This window comes from Cervus elaphus, chromosome 18, assembly GCF_910594005.1.
Source record: "Cervus elaphus chromosome 18, mCerEla1.1, whole genome shotgun sequence".
NCBI lineage: Eukaryota > Metazoa > Chordata > Mammalia > Artiodactyla > Cervidae > Cervus > Cervus elaphus.
In genome coordinates this window covers 33,551,421-33,575,754 of record NC_057832.1, presented here as the reverse complement: position 1 = coordinate 33,575,754, position 24,334 = coordinate 33,551,421, and the positions used below count along the sequence as shown (strand labels likewise).

Here is a 24,334-nt window from a genome sequence, read left to right as displayed (position 1 = left end):
AGATCCCCTTCTCTGGCCCGATATCCTTCCTGCTCTAGTACAGCCGTGATTACACAGCCTCCAAAAGAGGGCCATCTTAAACCTTCCAAAGGAAATCTGTCATTTATTTTCTGTGATCTTCACTTTCTTAGTTTTATTTTTTTCCTCACAGAAGCATCAAATTATTTTTTCTTTTTATGTGTAGTTGGTTACATTTTTAAAGAAAAGAAAGAAATCCCCTACTACATTGTATGGTTCATAATTGTCTTGTTATTTAATTAAATAATGCTATTTAAGTCAACTTTTAAAGAAGCTGTACTTTGTAAACATTTATTATTCATGCTGCTAATGATAATTCAGAGAAGAAAATATTACATTAAGTCTTGAAGGCTTTTTAGATATGAAAGACAAAGCTTGCCTAGTCTTGATATTTTTTCCAAATATGTATTAACTTAATTAAAAAACACATGTCATAGGGATGGATTTGAATCCTTTGGGAATATCTCTAGCATGATAGGATCAACATGTTAACATTCAACATTTCCAAGGCCATATTTTCCCACTTCAATGAATGGATAAAGGAAATTCTTCTGAGATTATTATGTTTCCATTATTTGAGTTTGTCTTGTGAACCCTCCAAAACATGATTTGTAAATTGAGGAATTTAAAACTAAAAGAAAGTTCTGAAGTCAAGCCTTTGAAAGAAGATGAGCTAATGCAGGCATACTAATCCTCGAAAAAGTGATTGTTCTTTTCAGCTAACTAAAATTTAAAAGTCTTCTTGTTTTGTTAATGGTCATCTTTTAAAATGAGAAATTACGTTCTAGCCATTTCAGGAAAATAGCAATAATAAACTTTCCATGGTTTGTAGTTCTTATTAGCTATTAAAAGCAATTATAATGTTTAAATCTTGTAGAGTTGCCACTAGAATATAATGACTGTTCACAGCAGCTTTAGTTTCATGTTCCATAAAATTGAGCTTCCTGTCTTTACATTTTAGAAGCTAGATCATGATCCTTGAGCTTTTGCTATGTTAATGCATACAATTGCTGAGGAAAGGAAATAGTGTAACATGAGAAGACAAAGAAATTGAACCATCAAAGTAGACTTTTCCATAATAAGCAGAATCTTGGTGCTTGTTGAACTTAGTGATAGCATTTACTAAAACATATCTTTGAGCCATATGTCTGGAAATGTCTTACCACTTTAATGTGGAAAGCACAGAGACCTCAGCAAGATACTGTTATGATGAGTTCATGAGGCAAATCTGAATTATTGGTAAAAATGAGCAATGAAACTATTCTTCCAAAACTCATTTCATGTATATTCAAGTTATCACAGGTTTCAGGAAATTGTATGATGATTTATTTTTTCTCAACAGAAACCTTAATTCACATTTTTGGAGCATAAACACCATCAGAAAAGACCTTACTTAAGCTAATAAAAACTTTCTTCTTTGTTGAACTATTGTAATACCTAAAATAAGAACTTTTTCGATTAGTCTTATTTATGAAAATTAGACAGTTTTAGCTTTAGCTAGTGTTTGTTTCCAGAGAAGGCAATGGCACCCCACTCCAGTACTCTTGCCTGGAAAATCCCCATGGACAGAGGAGCCTGGTAGGCTGCAGCCTATGGGGTTGCGAAGAGTCAGACATGACTGAGCAACTTCACTTTCACTTTTCACTTGTATGCTTTGGAGAAGGAGATGGCAACCCACTCCAGTGTTACTCCAGTGTTCTTGCCTGGAGAATCCCAGGGATGGGGTCGCGCAGAGTCGGACACGCTTAGCAGTAGCAGTAGCAGTGTTTGTTTCACATAATAAATATATTTGTTACATTTGTTTCTTGGTTGTGTATACCTGTCTATATAAATACAGAGAATGTGTAGTTAATACTGCATGTAAGTTGTATTTAGTGTGGCAAATACATTTTGAGATATACACATCATATTCAGTACAGTTCCTTGAAGATAATGAGCTATTAATAAAGAGAAAACATGTATTAAAATCAATTGTTATCCTAGAAAGGAAGACCAATACAGAGTCAATAAAACATTTACTGATGTTTTACTAAAAGCCACTAATATGAATATTAGGGCTTCCCAGGTGGCACAGTGGTAAAGAATCTGCCAGTGCAGGAGACAGAAGAGATGTAGGTTGGATCCCTGAGTGGGGAAGATCCCCTGGAAGAGGAAACGGCAACCAACTCGGTATTCTTGCTTGGAAAATTCCATGGATGGAGGAGCCTGGCCAGCTACAGTCCAGGGGGGGGTCTCAAAGAGTCGAACATGACTGAGCAGACAGACAGACAGACAATCTGGTTGTTAATTTTAGGTCAGTGTGATTTATTTAAGAGAAAAATGCTAGTGCTTTTCTCAAATTGGTGTTTAAATGTAATTATGAATTATGGAGCGTTCTCTTTTCATTAGAAAAAACTTAGGTTCCATGGAGTATTTTCTTTTAATAAGTCATTGCTTTATAGCTAATTAAGCACACTAGGAGCTCTGTTTGTAATATAATGAGCAATTAAATTATAATCACTTGAGTACAGTATTTCTAACAGCCTAGATCTTTCGTATCATGGGTTTTACTTGACATACTTCAAACTCAAGTGGAAAACTTCTCTGTGTTGCAAAGATAGTCTCTTCTTCAGTTGAGAAATAGTGTATTCCAGAGTTGATGGAAAGAAATGTATAGGTATTTGAATGAGACAATAATAGAAAATTACTATCACTTTTAGTGTCTAGGGAGGAAAAAATACAATTATATTGTAAAAATATATTTTCAAAGTGCTATAGAAATTTTCTCCCAGGTAGAACGTTCTATTTATTTATGGGGATGTTTATAAAGTACTTTCATGTATATTATCTCATGTGTTCATTTAATAAATCTATGAGGCTGGCAGTAAATTGAAAATAAAAGGATTACAACTATTAAGTAACTGAACAGGGTTTCTTTCACACCACTGAGGTTTTCACATCAAATGTACTGCCATTTCCATTTCCAAAGCTATTGCCAGAAAACTTGGTGTTTCAGTGTAGATTAATTGACATTTATTGTGTGGCTACTTACATGGAGCTTAATCATAAGCACATTCTTTTTAATTTCCAGTATTTTGTTAAAAAGCAGTCATGATGGAATGAGTGTAATTTGATGTTGTAATTAAATATAAACTGAAAAATAGGAAAAATTTCCCTTAGTACTGCCGCAAGTACATACTCATAAGCACACACTTAATATATGTGAAACAAAATGCACATGACACAAAAATACACATACCTATTTCTCAGAATACTGCAAAGCTTATATATTTTCCTTCTGTTTGCTATTTGTAAGACAATTCTTTCTAGAAACTAAGTACACTGTATGGTTTACGTACATTTTCTGCTACTTAAAAATAGCATGATAACCAAGAAAGTAGTTAAGAAAAATTTTTTTCTTTCTTTCTTGACAGTCCTGACAGTTTAGGTACTCTGTTGCCTTCCATACAATTGTTTATATTTTTCTTTAAGTCACAAGTTGCTTAAGTAATTTCAATGTGGAAATATCTTCAAGAGAAAATACCAATATCCATCTTAAAATGAAACTATTATTGCAATGGCGGGAAATTTGGAGGTTTTTTAGTTTCCAGCACTTTTAGTTGTCTGTGCTTTTAGTTTCCATTACTCAGATGTTGAAGGTGGTCTTTTTCTTCTTGACATCTTTCATTCTATGCTTTAGATTTGGCACAGCTATTATTTCATTTAAACAACAAAACACCCAGATGTGATGGTCATTGCTGCATACCTCAATAATCTATGATTAGCAACAGCTCAGTGTGTCTTGCACAGGATGAAAAATTTATAGCAACTTCTAGCTCTTTCTCTGTCACAGTGACGTGAGCATAGCCTTTGTGATATATCTGGTTTGATGAAATGTCAGATCAACATAGCCAGAAGGATTATGTTCGATTAGGCTAATCTATTCTTAGCCTATTCTCATTCTAAAAATAGATTAGCCTAGTCTTTCTTTTCTAGAAGGTTCTAACTGTAGATAGTTACCCATGCTCTTATGATAGTTTCTAAATACCAGAATCTAGCTTTATGGAATAGTAAGGTGTGAAAACAGTGTACTAGAGAGCCAGTTAGTGGTAGCTCTAGAAAGGTAATGTTAGGTTTTCAGGAAGTTTGAGAGCTAGTTGACATCACCCTATGGTGAGAATATTTACAACATGAAAGTGGCAAATTGGATAAAATTCATTTGCAGTCATTCAAAAAGAGGATTCAAATATTGCATAAGTAATTGAAAATTTAAAAATCTAGACACTATATATCTGCCAAAATTTGCATATGTGGCCAATGATGACTAAATAAAACAAAATAATTTAAGTATCTAGAGTATAAATATATATGCGTGCACACACACACAAACATATATACAATTTTTGGGGGGCTTTGAAAATAAAAGACAATGGCATTTAATTACACTCAGGAAAAATGTATGCTTTAATTTTGACTACAGTTTTTAGTAGCAAAACTGTAAAAAAAAAGTATGAAAGAAATAAAATCATACAGACTTGCAAAACTCATTTATTTTTAAAAAGGAAACATAATTAAACCTTGTTGATTGGCCAAAGAAATTATGAGCACAGCTGGGTCTTTTAAAATGTGTGCTGGTTGAAAGAGGTAGAAAATATAATTACCTCCTTTTGAAATCAATATCATTTTTAAAAAACAAATCAAGATGTATTTAACTAAAAGCTAGGTGGGAAGTGACAGCTAAGTGATTCAAATAAAAGTAAAAGACTAATAAATGTGATTTAGTAAAAATTTCAGTTAAATCTTACTCATGATACATTTTAAGTTTAATAATGTTATTAATAATAGGTGTATATTATTGGATTCATAATACATCTCAGATATACACACTGTAAATTTGCTCATTTTCCTCTATACAGCAATCATATGTGAATTCTGTAAATGGGGACTCTGAATTTCAAAAGGCTTAAGACCACACAGGTTGTAAGTAGCTATAGTGGATTTCTAACTCAGATTGGCTGGCTTCAAAGCTCCTGCTACTTTCTCTCAGTCATTCTTCCTTTCTAAATATATAAAACTTGTAAATAATATGTAAAGCTGTAAAATGTATGTAGCTTTAATTATAACCACAGTTCTGTTTAATCAATGCAAAAATTTTTTTTTTAATCTTTTTATTAGTTGGAGGCTAATAATCAATGCAAAAATTTTTTAATGTATACTATTAAGACTTTTTTCCACTGATTGAAAATTATTGCAAGAAAGCAAAGGATACACTTTACATGTGTGTGGGTGTTAGAAAATTACATTTTAGGAGTAAATTTTATACTCCTCTTGTACAACACAGGTGTTGACCCACAAGTGTTAAGTACAATAAACATATTTATACTTCAAGCCCCTTTCCCTCCACATAGTAGGAGAATACTGAATGCTATTTAATACCTAACTTTCATTTAAAAAATTATGAGCTCTGCTCTGTGACATGTGAAAAAATTATTAAATTCTGAGTTTTGACAGAATGCCTTAACTCTATGTAAAATTACAAGCCGTGAATTGTCTGCAGGACCCAGATGAAAGCTTTATTTTGTCACAGACTTTACTTTATATCATTTATATGCTATCTTGGTAGACATTCAAAATAAGTGTAGAAGATTTTTCAAATCTAATATAAAAAGTAATTATGATCATTTTTATTTTTCAGACTTCAGTGAAGAGTGAATTTCCTAGTGAAATTCATAACTGTGTTACCTTCAAGTTAGTCTCGAAAATATTCTGAATACATAAACAATAATTGCATTTAAGTTCTTAAGTTTCTATATAAATGTAATTTCATTTAAGATTTCTAAAAAGTATTTTGGGGCTTCCCCAGTGGCTCAACTGGTAAAAAATCTGCCTGTAATGTAGGAAACACAGGAGACGCAAGTTTGATCCCTGTGTCAGGAAGATCCCCTGAACGGGGAAATGGCAACCCACTCCAGTATTTCTTGCTGGAAGAATCCCATGGACAGAGGATCCTGGCAGGCTACAGTCCAAAGGGTCACAAAGAATCAGGTGAGACTAAGCTCACATGCACATACACAAAGTAAAATTTTAGAAGCTTCTTATATAGTTAGCAGTTCTTGAGGCTTGACAAAATGTTTTATGCCACATGTGGGAATAAAGGAAGGCTTCATGGGTAGATGTTTATCACAAGTTAATATACAAATATACATATGTGTCTTTCTAAAATTGCTCCCCCCCTTGAAATGGACAAATAATAATATTATCCAGTTATTTCTCATAAGTTGCTCTAAACAAAAGCACAGGTTATGCCTCCCAAAATATCAAATTTTGACAGCAAACATCAAACTGCCATGATAGTATACCCAAATGATTACTTTTAATTACCTGTGGGCTTATCTTAAGCAGCTTTCATCCCCAACTTGATTGTAATCTGCCTTAGGATAAGCACTACGTCATATTGTTCTATGTCCTAGTACATTACATAATGAACTATTCATGTTTGTGTCTAATAAACCACATTCTCAGCATATAGTATTTGGCTATGGATGCCTGATTCAGAGATGGATTATAGCATAAATTGGTATGCAAATGGCACTTTATTATTGAGCCTCAGAGTTCAACAAGATTATTAATTTCTGTCTTTCTTTTTTTTTTTTTTTTTTACTTCCTGGACTTTCTGTTCATCTTGGGGTAAACCTGAAACTGTTCTAAAACATATGAATTAAAAGTATATGTTTTCCCTGATTTTAAGTTTAGCATTTACTAATTTAAGGATATGAATTATATTTTTGAAAAAGAATGCATTGTTTTGAAACACATACAGTCTATGCATAATATAGTAACCATTAATAAACTATAAAACAAAATGCTTTAAAAAGTGCCACTGCAGTCATGACTTCTAATTCTAAGCTTTTTTAGATTGTTAATTTCTAATACTCCTTTCTCCACAAACCAGCAGATCCCAGAGCTGACCATCATTCCTACCTTCTTTTGTCCAAAAAGGGTAACTCTATAGTCAGTGTCTCTGATGTCAATCTCTTCCTTCATCTCTCAGAATAACATTTATATAGTAAATGGACTCTCATCTTTTTTTCTTATTCATTGCAGCTATTCTGGTTTCACTGGTCTCTGTCAGCAACCAGCTTTGTGTACATATTCTTTATTGCATAACCCAGTAGTTCTTAATATGTTACCATCAGATATTCTTTAAATTATTTCATCTTTTTGGTTAGAGCTCATGTTTCAGATTTTTTTCAAAGTAAATTTCACCACAGGTTTTCCCAGCTCAAAATACATATTAGGTAGTAAATACTAGTAATAATTTCTATTAGCTATTCCCTATTAGAGCTCACGTTCCCTATTAGTGGGTGAACAATCTAACGCTTGGTGAATTCTGCTTCACAATGATAGGAAGAGTTATGGGGAGAAAGATGATGATATATGACTTGTATACATTGGGAACCATCAGCAGCACTTCTTTGTCTTTTTAATATTATTATGCTCAAACATACTTGCATCAGAATTTTTCATCATATTTTGGAAAATTATTAAATCACAAGTTGATTTAATCATAGAGCACTGATTTTATTTTATATTTTATTTTTTTTAGAAAGCAAGTGCTACTCTAGTGTAAACAGAATTCTGCCTGTTGAGAATATATAAGTAATGTTCCTTGAATGTAAGTCCTAAATTCATAGCCTTCTCCCAATTGTGAAAATTCCTTTATGAAAGCAGTCACAAATTGACTTAATACAGATTGGTCACCCTGAGATGGTTTTCCTTCTTGCCAAGACAGCTGCAGTAGAGAAACAGATCAGAAAGCATTGAACTCTACCAGCCACAATCAAAAGGAAACCAACTGCTGCCTGGGGCCTGGGCTAGAATCCTGAGTTGATTGGGATTTTCCAATCTTTGTTATTTGATTACTGTTATCTATTACTTAATATTTTATATCTATTTTTTATACTTGGAAATTAAAGCAAGATCAATTTATAAGTCATTTGCTATTAATATTCCCATATAATTATTTCTACAATTACTATTGTGGTTAAAAAATACCTATGTGATTTACTTCTCAAACTCTCTATATGAAGAAAGTTGTGAGTAGACAATATAATGGGTTCATAATGTTGTTCAGTAAACACTTATGATCTTATTTTTTAACCCATTTAAGAATGTTAGTTAAGGGAACCCTCTTACACTGTTGGTGGGAATGCAAACTAGTACAGCCACTATGGAGAACAGTGTGGAGATTTCCTTAAAAAACTGGAAATAGAACTGCCATATGACCCAGCAATCCCACTCCTGGGCATACGCACCAAGGAAACCAGATCTGAAAGAGACACGTGCACCCCAATGTTCATCGCAGCACTGTTTATAACAGCCAGGACATGGAAGCAACCTAGATGCCCATCAGCAGATGAATGGATAAGGAAGCTGTGGTACATATACACAATGGAATATTACTCAGCCATTAAAAATAATTCATTTGAATCAGTTCTAATGAGATGGATGAAGCTGGAGCCCATTATACAGAGTGAAGTAAGCCAGAAAGAGAAACACCAATACAGTATACTAATGCATATATATGGAATTTAGAAAGATGGTAATGATAACCCTATATGCAAGACAGAAAAAGAGACACAGATGTACAGAACAGACTTTTGGACTCTGTGGGAGAAGGCGAGGGTGGGATGATCTGAGAGAACAGCATTGAAACATGTATATTATCAAGTGTGAAACAGATCGCCAGTCCAGGTTGGATGCATGAGACAAGTGCTCGGGGCTGGTGCACTGGGATGACCCAGAGGGATGGGATGGGGAGGGAAGTGGTAGGGGGGTTCAGGAAGGGGACATATGTAAATCCATGGCTGATTCATGTCAATGTATGGCAAAAACCACTACAATATTGTAAAGTAATTAGCCTCCAACTAATAAAAATAATTGGGGAAAAAAAAAGAATATTAGTTAAACATTTTATGTACTCAGATATCAAGGCAGAATATGACTCTTCTTTACCTAAAACTATATACCTGGCTACTAGGATTCTTTGCAGGAGAAGAAGCACACACAGTTATACACACACAGACACACACACACAATTTGACTCCAGTTTTTAACCTTCAGAGGAGACAAAAATTCATACAGTGATCCCACTGGGCCTTGTGAAGTGTCACCTCAACAGTTTCATTGGAAATATCACAATTAAACCTGCAGCTTTATTTGTAGACTAGCCAAAAATAATACACAGATCCCTTTAAAGATTTGTCCATTTTGCAATGTAAAATAAAACTCTGCTAGTTACTGTGTAAAATCTAAACTTCTAGGTTTTAGGTAGACTTTTGTTTCTAGAACTAAATTTTCATATGCCTGAAAAAAAATGTCTAACTCCTAATTCTATCGAATCTATCATGTTCAGTTGCTGAGGTCCTTAGAGCCCAGTCCCCACTAATAATCGCTAGAGCTTGCAGTTGATTACTGAGTGCCCAGAGTATGCAGTTACCGTGCTAAATGATTTACTTAATTTAATCCTGTTCACTTTAATTCTGTGTTAAATATGAGGAAAAGGCAAGTTCATGGTTGAATAAGCAGACAAATGGCAGAAACTGTGCTCTTAACATCTGCTCATTTGGCATCTTGGGTCATAAATATTCTGTGTCGTTTTCACACCCATATCTGTGCTAAGTGGACTCAGTGGCTCAGTCTTGTCTGACTCTTTGTGACTCTGTAGACTGTAGCCCACCAGGCTTCTCTGTCCATGGGGTCCTCCCGGCAAGAATACTGGAGTGCCTTGTCCTCCTCCAGGGGATCTTCCTGACCCTGGGATCGAACCCGTGTCTCTTACATCTCCTACACTGGCAGGCAGAGACTTTACCACTAGTGCCACCTGGGAAGGGGTAGCTATATTTAACATCACAATTAAATAATGATGTTTCTTGAATCCTTGTTCTTGTGAAGAGGCCATGCGATAGCTAAGGATATTTAGGGATCTGGAAGAATGTTTTCATGTATCTTTCTATAGCTGAATGACACTTGAGCCCTAAAAACATCACCTAATAGTATGTGAACTCTGATGCGCATGTTTAGTCATTCTGAGTCTCTTTATTTCTCTTCCATAACTACAGCAAGTGGAACTAGATGATTTTTGGGATTCTAAGTTCTAAAATTCATGTGTTTTAAATCAAAGTTTATTAATTAAGCCAACTTCATTAATGATGTAAATTTACTAAAATAATGAATTTATCATAGCTCTTATGTGCTTTAATGTATCATTGAAACATGGCATTGAGAAAAACGCTCCCTGAGCAGTCTAGTCATTGGCTGGGAGGAGATAAGCCTTGGCTGTGGTATAAAGGTGGTGTTGTTTATACGTAAGGCATTGACAGTACGTTCTGATTCAAGTTGGTCATTCTTAGAGAGAGTTGCATAACTTGCATTTATTAATGTGTTGTCTCACAGATACGGAGAACATATTGGTGTTTGCCAGAGGGAAGTTATAGGCCTGGGGGCCATGGAATGGGTGAAGGAGATCAACAAGTACAAACTTCTGGTTATAAAATAAATAAGTCCTGGGGCTATAAAATATAGCATGGGAATAAAGTCAATAATATTGTATTAAAATTGTGTGGTTACAGAAAATAACTAGAATTATTGTAGGAATCATTCCACTACATATATATATATATATATATATATATATATATATATATATATATATGTAAATGTTGAATCACTATGTTGTATATCTGAAACTGCTATAATATTATAAGTCTATTTTCCTCAGTAAAAATAAATGTAATAAAAATAAAGTAAAATAGATATCTCAGCAATAACTCATTTCAATTACCTACTTTTTGTGCCTGTCAATATATGAATCCAGTTTTACCTTACAGCTTCTTCTAAATGGAGTCCCTTTGTTTTTAAGTAATGAGATGTGAACAGTTGATTTTATTTTAAATTCACTACCTTGCCTTTTAAAATTATTTATTTACTGTGTAGCCCTTTCTGATCGTAAGGTGCCAATCAAATGGTTCTTCCTTCATGACATAAATACAGAGTGAAATATCGAAGAACTAATAAATTTTGATGACATTAATATCATGATTGATATTGTACAATTCCAAATATATTTAATAAAGACACTATTTTTGCTAAAAATTTAAAAAGAATCCAGACACACTAAATGGAAATATAATGCAACTTATCTTGAGTCAAATTTAGCATAAATTTAGTTCTCACACCAAATTCAAGAGCTTTCCAGGTGGTGCTAGTGGTAAAGAACCCACTTGCAAATGCAAGAGACACAAGAGACATCGGTTCAATACCCCCTGGAGGAGGCCATGGCAACCCGCTCCAGTATTCTTGTCTGGAGAATTCCAGGGATAGAGGAGCCTGGCGGGCTACAGTCCGTGAGGTCGCAAAGAGTCAGACACAACTGAAGTGACTTAGCATGTACCAAATTCAGGTGTTTAACACAAAAACAGAATCAGCACATGTCTTCAGGGTAAATGTAACTATCTCCAATTTTGCTATACACTTCTAGGCTTAGGAACTCATTACAGAAGCCCAGAATTGATTTTGTGCCTCTAGCTACATCCCAGAACAAGGGAGTGCAACAGAATCTGGCTTTTGCACCTACTTGGATTGTACTTGATAGCAATGGCTTTCACAAGAATCAACATTGCACCTCCAATGGGAGTAGGAAGCCTTAGGGAAGAGTTTTTGACATCAGCTTTCCATTATATTTTCCCCCATCTTATTAGTTTAAAAGTGCACCGCTCCTCTGGGATCCCATGAGATGGTCTTGTTTCTTACTTACAATGCTTACCACGTTCTGCCACTATTTATTTCCCCTGAAAGGGAAAGTGAAAGTTGCTCAGTTGTAGCAACTGAGCCAGACTCCTCTGTCCATGGACTTCTCCAGGCAAGAATACTGGAGTGGGTAGCCGTTCCCTTCTCCAGGGGATCTTCCCAACCCAGGGATGGAACCCAAGTTTGCCACACTGCAGGCGGATTCTTTACTGTCTGAGTTAACAGGGAAACCCTTATTTCCCCTGCTAGAATATAAATGTTTGATGTCAACTATTATTCTCATTTATTTAGTAATTGGGGGTGAGCAATTAAAATGGCATTTACATTTACCTTTTAATACACATGGAAGCAATAGTCAAGGGCATGAAGCAGATGCAAACCTCCAGATCCACTCCCCATTCACCTCCTATTCAGCTCTTATGTCCACAAATGACTTAAGAGTTACATGGTGTTACTGTGCCCCTGAGAGGATGAGAAAGGAAAGAAACACTTTTCAGAAATCAGGAATCTAGGTAACTTGACAGTGGCCAGAAGAATTGTGACGTCTTTAATTTACATCTGTCAATGGGGCAAAAAGCCCTGAGATCCCTCTCTATATCAGACAGCACCGTGCAGTTTTTGCAATGAGGGCCTAGAAAATTCAGCACCAATTCTGCTAGCAGCTTGATAAATCCCTCGGACATACAACAACAGAACTTCCATGAAGTTTATTTTACATTACAAGAGACAAGCCTATATACACTTCTAAGAGTGTAAGGGCTTGCACTTAATGCTGTTGTTCCAAGCCCTTTTTTGGCAATTCACTGTATATTTTTTGGCAAGTGACTTTAATATATTTTTATAGCAGTAACTCATAAATTATTGAGCTTTTTATTTATCTTCATGTCTGCTTTGCGCCTCTGGATTCTAGACTCTAGGTAATTTAACAGTAAGATGCTTGCCTTAACTCATCTTCATATTCCCAATGCTAAGTACCTAATTTTGAGTCTCTTCTGGATCTTTGATTTTCATGCTGAAATCATGGATTGTGATTTCCATGATAACCCTAAGGGGTCTTCATCTGTTATAAAAATTTGAATGACCTTCAGCTTAAAAAAAAGAGAAAGTGCCACTAAATATTGCTTTATATTAACTAATTTTTCAAAGCACACATCTATCACGTAATTGATGGCAGATGAAGACAAGTAATATTAAGTCTAATTTATTTCTATAATGCCATGATTATACACATTCAGATAAAAAATTACCAAATCAGTGTTAGGGTTTTAAAATTTAAAACCCAAGAGGTTAAATGGTATACCAAGTGAAGGAACAGATTGCATATAGTTCATAATTCCCACCCTCAGCACCACTGACATTTTGGACTGGATAATTCTTACTATATTTATATACAGGGAAATATGAACCCATTCAAGATAAATGGGTGGTGATGACTGTCCTGGGCATTGTAAGATGTTTAGCAGCATCCCTGACTTCTACTCACTAGATGCTATAGCAAGCCCCAGCTCCACTTTAGTGTTGTCAGATACTGCACAGGACTCCCAGTTCAATTTAAAATCCAGATAAACAATGAATAGCATTTTAGTTTAAGTATACCCCAAGTATTGCATGGGACCAAAAGAAGTAAAAACTGTCACTATTTCAGATGACCTGATACTTTATATAGAAAACCCCCAAGGACTCCACCAAAGTACTGTTGGAACTAACAAATAAATTCAGTGAAGTTGCAGGACACAAAATTAATATACAAAACATATGTTGCATTTCTAAGTTAATTTTTGTGGGAGTATAGTTACTTTACAATGTTGTGTTAGTTCCTGCTCTATGGCAATGTGAATCAGCTATACATATATCGCCTCTTTTTTAGACTTCCTTCTCATTTAGGTTGGGCTTCCCCAGTGGCTCAGCAATAAAGAATCCGCCTACAATGCGGGAGCCGCAGGAGACATGGGTTAGATCGCTGGGCCAGGAAGGTCCCCTGGAGAAGGGCACAACAACCCACTCCAGTAGTCTTGCCTGGAGAATCCCATGAACAGGGGAGCCTGATGGGCTCCGGTCCCTGAGGTCGCCAAGACTCAGACTCGACTCAAGCGACTTAGCACAGCGTGGCACTCGTTTAGGCTACCGCAGAGCAGTGATATGTACTAGTGACAAGTTACCAGAAAGAGAACTCCAGGAGACAGTCTAATTTACAGTCGTATCAAGAAGAACAAAACATTTAAGAATAAATTTAGTCAAAGAGGTAAAAGACCTGTACTTGAAAAATGTTTAAGATATTGATGAGGGAAATTGAAGAAAACACAAATAAATGAAAAGGCATTCTGTGTTCATGGATTAGAAGAAGTAAGACTGTTCAAATGCCCATATCCAATTTAAATTGGCTAGAATTCCTTTAGCTGCTGTCATCTTAAAATTATAGGAAGAAGGAAGCAAAGAGAAGGACTTAGTTGTAGGATCTGCCAGTTTATCCTAGGAGTGCAATGCAATGCCAAGGTAAGATTATTACCTACTGTGAGAAGCCATCTACCTATAAGGTATGGATGACTTTAGAGACCCAAATAACCTATTTTTAAGGAAATTCTGAGATATTTGTTTTCATATTATTTATATCCATATTCATAGCAAGTTATTAAATAGGTAACAATTTAAGAATTATTCTGTGGTATTACCAGTCTCTCTTTTTCTCTCATTCTAAAATGTAATCAAAAAGTGTATAGATTTTATAAAGTATCTCAGGTCTTCATATTCTTTCCCTTTACGTAATTACGTCATGTGATTTTGCATGATTGTGTAATGTTACTAATAGTAATACTTGCTTATGTGGGTAGCTACTGCTGAATATTGACATGGTCATATATACTGAATTTTGATTATTCTCACTTTCAGAATTAGTTGCAAAAAACATGCCCAAATGTATTGGAAAAAAGTCAAATCTGTAAACTAAAATTTACTCTGATATAATAGTAACTAGTCTATTTCATAAAACTTTCAGCTATACATGGTTAATCTTTCAATATCTCCCAGCAAGTAAGAGCCTAAATGCCTTTAAGAGAAATAAATAAGATGTTCTTTATAAATTATCTGTTCAAAACATACAATTGGCAACACAAATATTATAAAAATAAATATATCTTCTGTTTCATAATGTGAGATTTATCTGACTTATTTCATTCCTGAAAACATAACTAGACAATCCCATGAATAATCAAGGAAGCAATGAGCAGGGAGATTGGATGATGAAAGAGTACATCCACCAGTTGATAATCACTGGTCCAGCCCATAGGATGACTTTTGCATGTTAAATACAACTATTACTATTATCAATACTAAACTCTTATTAAAATTATAAATTTCTTCTTTTTTTTTTTTAAATCTTTGATAATTAGGCTTGGTAAAGAGCCACCTACAATGTAGGAGACTTGGGTTTGATCCCTGGGTTGGGAAGATCCCCTGGAGAAGGGAAACGCTACCCACTCCAATATTCTGGCCAGGAGAATTCCTTGGACTATACACAGTTCATGGGGTTATAAAGAGTCTGACATGACTGAGTGACTTTCACTTTCACTTCTTTATAAGTAAAGAGAAACTGTTATAATGGCTACAGATTTTTCATATCAATGCTGTAAGAAATAGTGGATAGTTTCAATGCTAATTTCTATTCTAGATTTGGCACAGTAATTTTCAACCCCCCCCCTTTTCTTTTCACTTACACACCTCAATGTATAAGAGACACATTCATTAGTAATAGAAGCTTAGTATGGCTGTGGTTCTCAGATCTGGAGAGTGGATCAGCTAGAGGATTAAAAAACCCCTGGGGAAGATCGTTTACTCTGAAAAAAAAAAAACCCAGGAAAGTTTGAAATGCCCACTCATTAAAAATCTTGAGTAGCAAGTTGGATAAGTTTCTCATACGACAGGCGATTTCCCGTTTAAATGTGAAAATTACTAGCATCAATAGGATTATTCTATAAAGTTCCTACCTGTATCCACAATTCCTATATCTCTGTAAATATAATCATTAGCTTCCAATATCTGCTATTTGTGGAGCTTTGTTAATAGCAGAGCATCTGTCATTTTGAATAGCCTACAAAACATTAACACAAAAAGTTGCAAAGAACTAAAATTGACTGTGGCTTAGCATTCATTCTTTCTTCAGAATATGAAATAAGTATTCATTTTAGCCTGAGTTATAAGAGCATTCCTTTACATTTTGATATTTTTACAGACATTGGTAAATTATGTTCTTCATTTAGACGAGTTAATAAGTTTATTCAGGGTAGCCAAAAATATATTCAATCAGACTTTATTATTTCTCTTTTGCTAAGAGGTATTCTGTGCCACTAGTGAACAGACCAAGCCCTTACATTACTTGTCTTCCATAAAACATTATTATCTTTTGGCATCCTCTTGCACTAGGGGAAATAAAAAGTCACATGTGGAGAAGTTCTAAATGCTAGACAGAAATGATCCTTGGAGGGCAATTTTTATCCTCCACGGAAGTATTGCAGACTTCTTCCATTAGCATAGTCCCAGGGAGCAAAAGGTTAGGGAACTGGGACTGCCAGCTCTACCTGAACACATAAGTCAACATTTCCTCCAAGCGACGAGGGAGTGTGAGAGTGCATTAAAGTATCTGAGACGAGAAATAACAATTGTAATATTTTACATTGCAACGTACTGTACAGATGGTGACATTTTGTTTGTGGCTGTAGGGAAGAAAGGAAGGCAGTTTCCAGACTCCCCTCCCTCAACACCTACCATTTGGCATAGGATATGGGAGGCTGAAGAAAACGGAGGGAGTTTTGCCTCGGTTGAAACAGCTGCGAAACAGATGGAAGCTAATGTGCCATTTGCCAAAAGCCTCGTCCAAGGCTCCCACCCATTTTCCACCAAAGAAGAGTTAAGTCAGGTGAAGGTAGAAGGAGCTTAAGGGTCAGCAAATGATGGACTTTGGAAAGTGCAGGCAAGAAAAGTCCAAAAACATATTTGAAATCCAAGATTATAGAAGTCCAGAAATGCAATCCCAAGGAGCATGTTTTTAATAGGAAGGAAAAAGTGGGAGCATCATGGGTGGAAACCACAACAGAATCATAGATCCAAGGGTGTAAGTGCCCACAGAATTAATTGACATTGGTGCTATTCTACTTTAATTGCACTGACAGTTTCTTTTAGGTAATGAAGTCAAGATGCACATACCCACTCTTTGTCATGTTAATCACAATATAATTATTCCTGGGTGATCATTGTAAATGTAACTGTGCACAATTCACATGGTTTTAGTCATTGGATTTCACTTTGTGAGCTACTTAGGTTTGGAATTCAGGCGGTTGGTTAAGTTGCTTTTGGATATAAATGTTGAATTATAGCCAGACTTTTGTTCAAATTCAATCACTGGATGTATAAACCATCTTCTTGTATATTTCTAGTTTCAGGGGGCATGCATATAGATAGATACACTGCATGTAACCCTTCTTCCAAGTACTGGCCCAAGTTTTGTATGTTTATGTGTGTCTGTGGTATTTTTGAAGTACTGTTGGATACTGAGGAAGTTAAAAGAAATTGGTTTCAAAAATAAACACCACTTAATAGGCTTTCCTCAATGTGAGTTTGTTCATTCATGCTTATATAAGGGAATGTGTTAACCATGAATCATTCAAATTGAATTGCTCATGAGAAAAAATGCTCTGGCTTTGCTGTCAGTTTTGACTTAATATTACTGAAGGGAGTAAAGCATTGTCCCCTCATAAAGAATAATTAGCCACAGATTTCAAACTGAATGTGGCTCCAAATTGGCGAAAATACTTTTGATTCACGTGAGAACATGCATCCTTGTGAGAGGGACCTATCTGAATATTCTGGGCTATGATTGAGTTTGCCTCTGCCAGAACAGCCCTTGGAAAAGTTAAGGGGAAAAAAAAGAAAGCAATCATCGGAAAGTTTTGTTCACACGTTACCAGAATAGCAAAATGCACCGAAGATGTGGAAGTTTGCAAATCTGTAGCTAAGAGTGGATAATGGACAGCAGCCTCCACTTAGAGCCAGGTAAATTGGCATTGTGTAAACACAGCCGAACTGAGAGTTCGCACATCATGTAATAAGTAACTCATCCGGTCCCAGTGGCTTTCAGTAAAACAGTCAGACTGTGTCTGACATATCGCAAACCACTTTTCACACCGGATAAAGCCTGCCTGCCCTGCTAAGGTAGGGAGCCAGTCAACACGGGGTTATGTGACAAGCCCGGAAATGCGATCTATGAGTCTAAAGAATTTCCGACAGCGCCACCGTACCGTTCAGTGAAACACGCCCATGATCCCTCAGAGAAAAAGTAACGGCCCTGCATGCCAAAATTTTGATGTGAACCTATTGCCACTGCTGCTTACTTGTGTGTGTGTGTGTGTGTGTGTGTGTGTGTGTGTGTTAGTCGGTCAGTCATATCAGACTCTTTGCGACCCCATGGACTGTAGCCTGCCAGACTCCTCTGTCCATGGAATTTTCCAGGCAAGAACACTGGAGTAGGTTGCCATTTCCTTCTCCAGGGGATCTTTCCGACCCAGGGCTGCTACTTAGACCTAGAAAACTTTGCATTTGGCCTGCTTTGATTCTGGTAAGAATCAAATCGAAACTGTTTAGTTTTGGGCACCTTGTCTAGTGGATTTCCATTTTGCAGGCCCCTCTTAACTTCAGTTAGACTTCCCTCAGCCAGACAGGAAAAGAGCACTAAAAAAACCCAACATCTTTGCACATAGCATATTTAAATATCATTAGATGAAGAAACAAAGATTGCTTTAAAAGACCCTTCATAAAGCTGTTCAGTTCAGTTCATCTCAATCACTCAGTCCTGTCCCATTCTTTGCGACCCCATGGACTGCAGCATGCGAGGCCTCCCTGTCCATCACCAGCTCTCGGAGACATGAATTTCAAACTCATATCCATTGAGTCGGTGATGCCATCCAACCATCTCATCCTCTGTCATCCCCTTCTCTTGCTTTCAATCTTTCCCGGCATCAGGATTTTTTCCAGTGAGTCAGTTCTTCGCATTAGGTGGCCAAAATATTATAGTTTCAGCTTCAGCATCAGTCCTTCCAATGAATATTCAGGACTGATTTCCTTTAGGAAATCGTAAAGCTGTACCTTACTACATTTGTCAGTTTAAAAATAAATGTCCCTCTTTAGGTAATCTGATGGTAATCTGATTGATCCATTATTTTTTCTATATCATTTATCTCATTTGGCTTCATAGAAGAGTTCATTGTATCACTATGTGATTAAGGCATTACTATTTATATGTAGATGCTCAAAAATAACTAGAAAACTGAATTTTCGAGAGTATACAAACATGCTAGTTTATCTTGATTATGTTTATATTTCACTGAGGATAAATTTGACGTGAATTATTAGAGCTGGTATGATTATATATTACTTGGTATATGTAGAATTTTTTTCACTATAGATATGCATGAATATTAAGAATGTCTTCTAACCTACATCTCAGGGATATTATATGGACAAGTAAGATTTGCTTTTGTTGTTTAGTCACTTGGTCATGTTCAGCTCTTTTATAACCCCATGAATTGAAGCCTGCCGGGCTTTTCTGACCATGGGGTTTCCCATGCAAGAATACCGCAATGGGTTGCTCCTTCTCCAGGGGATCTTTCTGACCCAGGGATTGAACCCCCATCTTCTGCATTGCAGGAAGATTCTTTACTGCTGAGCCACAGGGGAAGCCTGATTAAAAAAATAGTCTATGTTAATTATATTTTGAACTCTTAGAAGAAAAAATGCCATGATATACTGTATAGGACATTATAAAATGTTGTGTTTGGCTAGCTATGTTAGATGTTATGCATCTTATGTTTATCTCATGCATAGTGAAAAGTCATTTAAAATTCTGTTCATATTTTGAGTTAAATGAGCAAAATTTTATTTATAGATTCCACGCTGCCCTAAGAATTATGCAAGAATAAACAGAGCATTGTTATTGCCTTTAAGGAGACTGCACTTAAATAAAAATTAAAAAGGCAATAAATTCACACACACACACACTCATACACACACACTTAAGTACACACTTAAGTATACACACTTATGTATGTTTAGTCCAAGCTTGAACTGACTTTTGTGGTCTAGTTGCTAAATATTTGAATTTCTCAAATAATCACATACTGAGTCACCACTATTTTTAGGATCCCTCTGTTCAATTAAACTTAGAACTCAAGAATTTATGTTGAAAAACTTATTAGAAGAAATCTTGTATGTGAATAGTTTTAGATAAAAACTTGTTTACTAGAAAGTCTTTGTTTTTTCTTGTTATTAATATTATAATAGCATATTAAGTGAAAGTGTTAGTCACTCAGTCATGTCTGACTCTTTGTGACTCCATTGACCGGGGCCTGCCAGGCTCCTCTGTCCTTGGAATTCTCTAGGCAAGTATTGGAGTGGTTTGTCATTCCCTTCTCCAGTGGATCTTCCCAACCTAGGGACTGAACCAGTGTTTTCTGCATTGAAGGCAGATTCTTTACCATCTATGCCACCAGGGAAGCATATTAAGAACAGTTAAGTGTTTTTGTTTATACTGATATTCCAAGAGAAGAAAACTAGACACAGCCCCAATTAGGCTGTGAGTCACCTCAGGGCACATTGGAAAAAAATGCAATTTATCTCACCCTGTCGAGATAAATCTTACTGTCTTTGGTTTCTCTCTGTTTTTACTGTGTCTAATAGAGTACCTGGAAAAGTAGTTATTCAGTAAATGTTTCTGTTATAAATGAAATGATTGAATGTGTTTGAATGAATGAACTAAATCTAATTCTCTTACTTTTCTTTCCCCTAGACTCCCAGGAAGGAAATTACAAGTCAGAAGTCAACAGCAAACCGAGAAAGGAAAGGACAGCTTTTACCAAAGAGCAAATCAGAGAACTTGAAGCAGAATTTGCCCATCATAATTATCTGACCAGACTGAGGCGATATGAGATAGCAGTGAATCTGGATCTCACTGAAAGACAGGTAATGTTGGACATTGTTATTATGTATTTTTAATTGCTTTGGGTCAACAATCTTCTCTCACCATTTTAAAAATATCTAGATCAGTTCAGTTCAGTTGCTGAGTCGTGTAAGACTCTTCTGGACCCCATGGACTGCAGCACGCTAGGCCTCCCTGTTCATTACCAGCTCCTGGAGTTTACTCAAACTCATGTCCATCCAGTCAGTGATGCCATTCAACCATCCCATCCTCTGTCACCCCCTTTTCCTCCTGCCTTCAGTCTTTCCCAACTTCAGGGTCTTTTCAAATGGGTCAGTTCTTCGCATCAGGTGGCCAAAGTATTGGAATGTCAGCTTCAGCCTCAGTCCTTCCAATGAGTATTCAGGACTGTTTTCCTTTAGGATTGAATAGTTTGATCTCCTTGCAGTCCAAGGGACTCTCAAGAGTCTTCTCCAACTGCTGCTGCTGCTAAGTCGCTTCAGTTGTGTCTGACTCTTAGCGACCCCATGGACTGCAGCCCACCAGGCTCCTCCATCCATGGGATTTTCCAGGCAAGAGTACTGGAGTGGGGTGCAATTGCCTTCTCTGATCTTCTCCAATACCACAGTTCAAAAGCAGCAGTTCTTCCTTACTCAGCTTTCTTTATGGTCCAACTCTAACATCCGTACATGAGTACTGGAAAAACCATACCTTTGACTATGCAGACCTTTGTTGGCAAAGTAATGTCTCTAGGTTGGTCATAGCTTTTCTTCCAAGGAGCAAGCATCTTTTAATTCTATGGCTGCAGTCACCATCTGCAGTGATTTTGGAGCCCAAGAAGATAAAGTCTCTCACTGTCTCCATTGTTTCCCCATCCATTTGTCATGAAGCGATGGGACCGGATACCATGACCTTTGATTTTTGAATGTTGAGTTTTAAGTCCGCTTTTTCACTCTCCCCTTTGACTTTCATCAAGAGGTTCTTTAGTTCCTTTTCGTTTTCTGCCATAAGGGTGGTGTCATCTGCATATCTGAGGTTTTGATATTTCTCCTGGCCATCTTGATTCCAGCTTGTGCTTCATCCAGCCCAGCATTTCTCATGATGTACCCTGCATAGAAGTTAAATAAGCAAGGTAATGATATACAGTCTTGATGTACTCCTTTCCCGTCTTGGAGCCAGTCTGTTGTTCCATGCCCAGTTCTTACTGTTGCTTCTTGACCTGCATACAAATTTCTCAGGAGGCAGGGTCTGGTAGTCCCATCTCTTGAAGAATTTTCCAGGTTGTTGTGATCCATACAGACAAAGGCTTTGGTTTAGTCAATAAAGCAGAAGTGGATGTTTTTCTGGAATTTGATCTAATGGGTGCTGGCAATTTGATAGATCTGGTTCCTCTGCCTTTTCTAAATCCATTTTGAACATCTGGAAGTTCTTGGTTCATGTACTGTTGAAGCCTAGCTTGGAGAATTTTGAGCATTAGTTTGGTAGCGTGTGAGATGAATGCAATTGTGTAGTAGTTTGAACATTCTTTGGCATTGCCTTTCTTTGGGATTGAAATGAAAACTGACCTTTCCCAGGCCTGTGGTCACTGCTGAGTTTTCCAAACTTGCTGGCATATTGATTATAGCACTTTAAGAGCATCATCTTTTAGGATTTGAAATAGCTCAGCTGAAATTCCATCACCTCGACTAGCTTTGTTCATAGTGATGCTTCCTAAGGCCCACTTCACTTCCATTCTAGAATGTCTGGCTCTAGGTGAGTGATCACACCATGGTGTAGTTATCATGATCTGTAATTCTAGATATCTAGATCTGTGATTCTCAAATATCATTGGGAAGACCAATTTTCTCTTTCATGATGAAGTTTTTGCCGAGCATAATGATATAATTAAGGAAGAATAAAATAAAGTGAAGTGAAGTCGCTCAGTCGTGTATGACTCTTTGTGATCCCATGTCCATGGGATTCTCCAGGCAAGAATATTTGAGTGGGTTGCCATTTCCTTCTCCAGAGGATCTTCCCAACACAGGGATCGTACCCAGGCCTCCCGCACTGCAGGCAGCACCACCAGGGACTCCCTGAAGAATAAAAATAGTCATATTTTAAAGAAAACTGTTTATTCAGTTTATGGAATCATCGTTTGTTTTGTGATTGTATCTTTCTTATATTTTTTGTTTTTAAAGTATTATTTCTTTTATATAATGATGGCATATGGAGAGGACTTTTGTTTGTTTTTTATATTCACTTATTTTTAATTGATAATTGCTGAACAATATTGATTTGATTTCTGTCATACATCGCCATAAATTAACTGTAGGTGTAGATAAGTCCCCTCCCTTTTTAACCTCCCTTCCACCTCCCACCCCATCCCACACTCTCGGTTGTTACAGAGCCCCAGTTTGTGTTTCCTGCGTCCTACAGCAAATTCCCATTGGCTATTTATTTACATATGTCAGTGTATATGCTTCCATTTTACTCTCTCCATTCATCTTGTTTGTTTATTTTTAAAATCTCCTTATTTTACCTAATAGAAATTTGGGAACCCCATGTTAGTTTCCTCTGTTGCTCAGGATAGGGTTTATGTCACAGTAATACATTAACCCTTATATCTGAATGACATAAGAATAAAGTTCATTGTTTGTTCACTCTCCATCCTAACTTTGCAAGTCCAGTATTCCAAATAATCACTCAGGACCCAGTCTGACCTTCTGGCATCCTGACATGTGGTGTCCTTGGCAAGAGGTAAGAAAAAGCTGAAGGTTCATGCATTGACCTTTAAATGTTTTCACCTGGAAATGACCCATGTCACTTCCATTTACACTCTAATGTCTGAAAATATTCAATGGTACTACTTAAATTTAAGGGAGCTGAGACATGGTAGGCACAAGGGCACATAGATCATTGGTAAATATCTACCCAACAGCTCAGAATGTTTTTGAAATTGTATTTGTCTCAGGAATTAAAAATTCAGGTACCCACTCATTTAGAGAAACTTTGAAATGATTAGCAATCTGTGAATACCAGTTAATAAGACATAAATAATATTTTAATTAATTACATTTTAGATCCTTTCTTGGATGTTATTTGAATGGCAAATGATTTGCTCTAATAGTGTTCCCTGAGCACTCTTTTATATATAGGTTCTGATTTTCCCTAGAAGAATCTAGCCTACTGATGGTTAATAGTTGCTAATCTTTAGAAAAACATTCCTGAAAGGCAAACGCAAACATCTTTATGGACAGTGCAGTTATGATTGGCACTCTTAGGAGCAGAGTCTCATTTCCTCTTTCCCTGTGTGCACCTCCTCCAGGGATCCCATTGGAACCAAAGAAATATCAACAGGGTGTGGACAAATGAATACTATCTTAGGCGAGCGAGTTATTTTGTCCAACTTCTTAAATCATTTGCTTTCCTTCTGTTAATTTCTATATTTCAGCTTTTAGTAGGATCATTCTGGGTAGTGAAAATATACAGAGGAACACTTTTATGTGGTTCTATTTATTGGCAGTTTATATTTTATTAAATATTATGACTAGTACCTAAGTTATGGAGCACAACATTTTCCTTCCCTTGAAC

At 36.3% G+C, this 24,334-nt stretch overlaps 1 protein-coding gene across 1 annotated transcript in view; it reads left to right on the top strand.

Moving 5' to 3' along the window:
- The window catches only part of MEOX2 (mesenchyme homeobox 2), a 72,045-nt gene that overhangs the window by 31,448 nt on the left and 16,263 nt on the right, over positions 1-24,334 (top strand). The window contains exon 2 of the mRNA XM_043872269.1: positions 20,636-20,808. Within this exon, the coding sequence (XP_043728204.1) occupies positions 20,636-20,808 (173 nt within the window). The remainder of the gene's footprint in view (positions 1-20,635; positions 20,809-24,334) is intronic.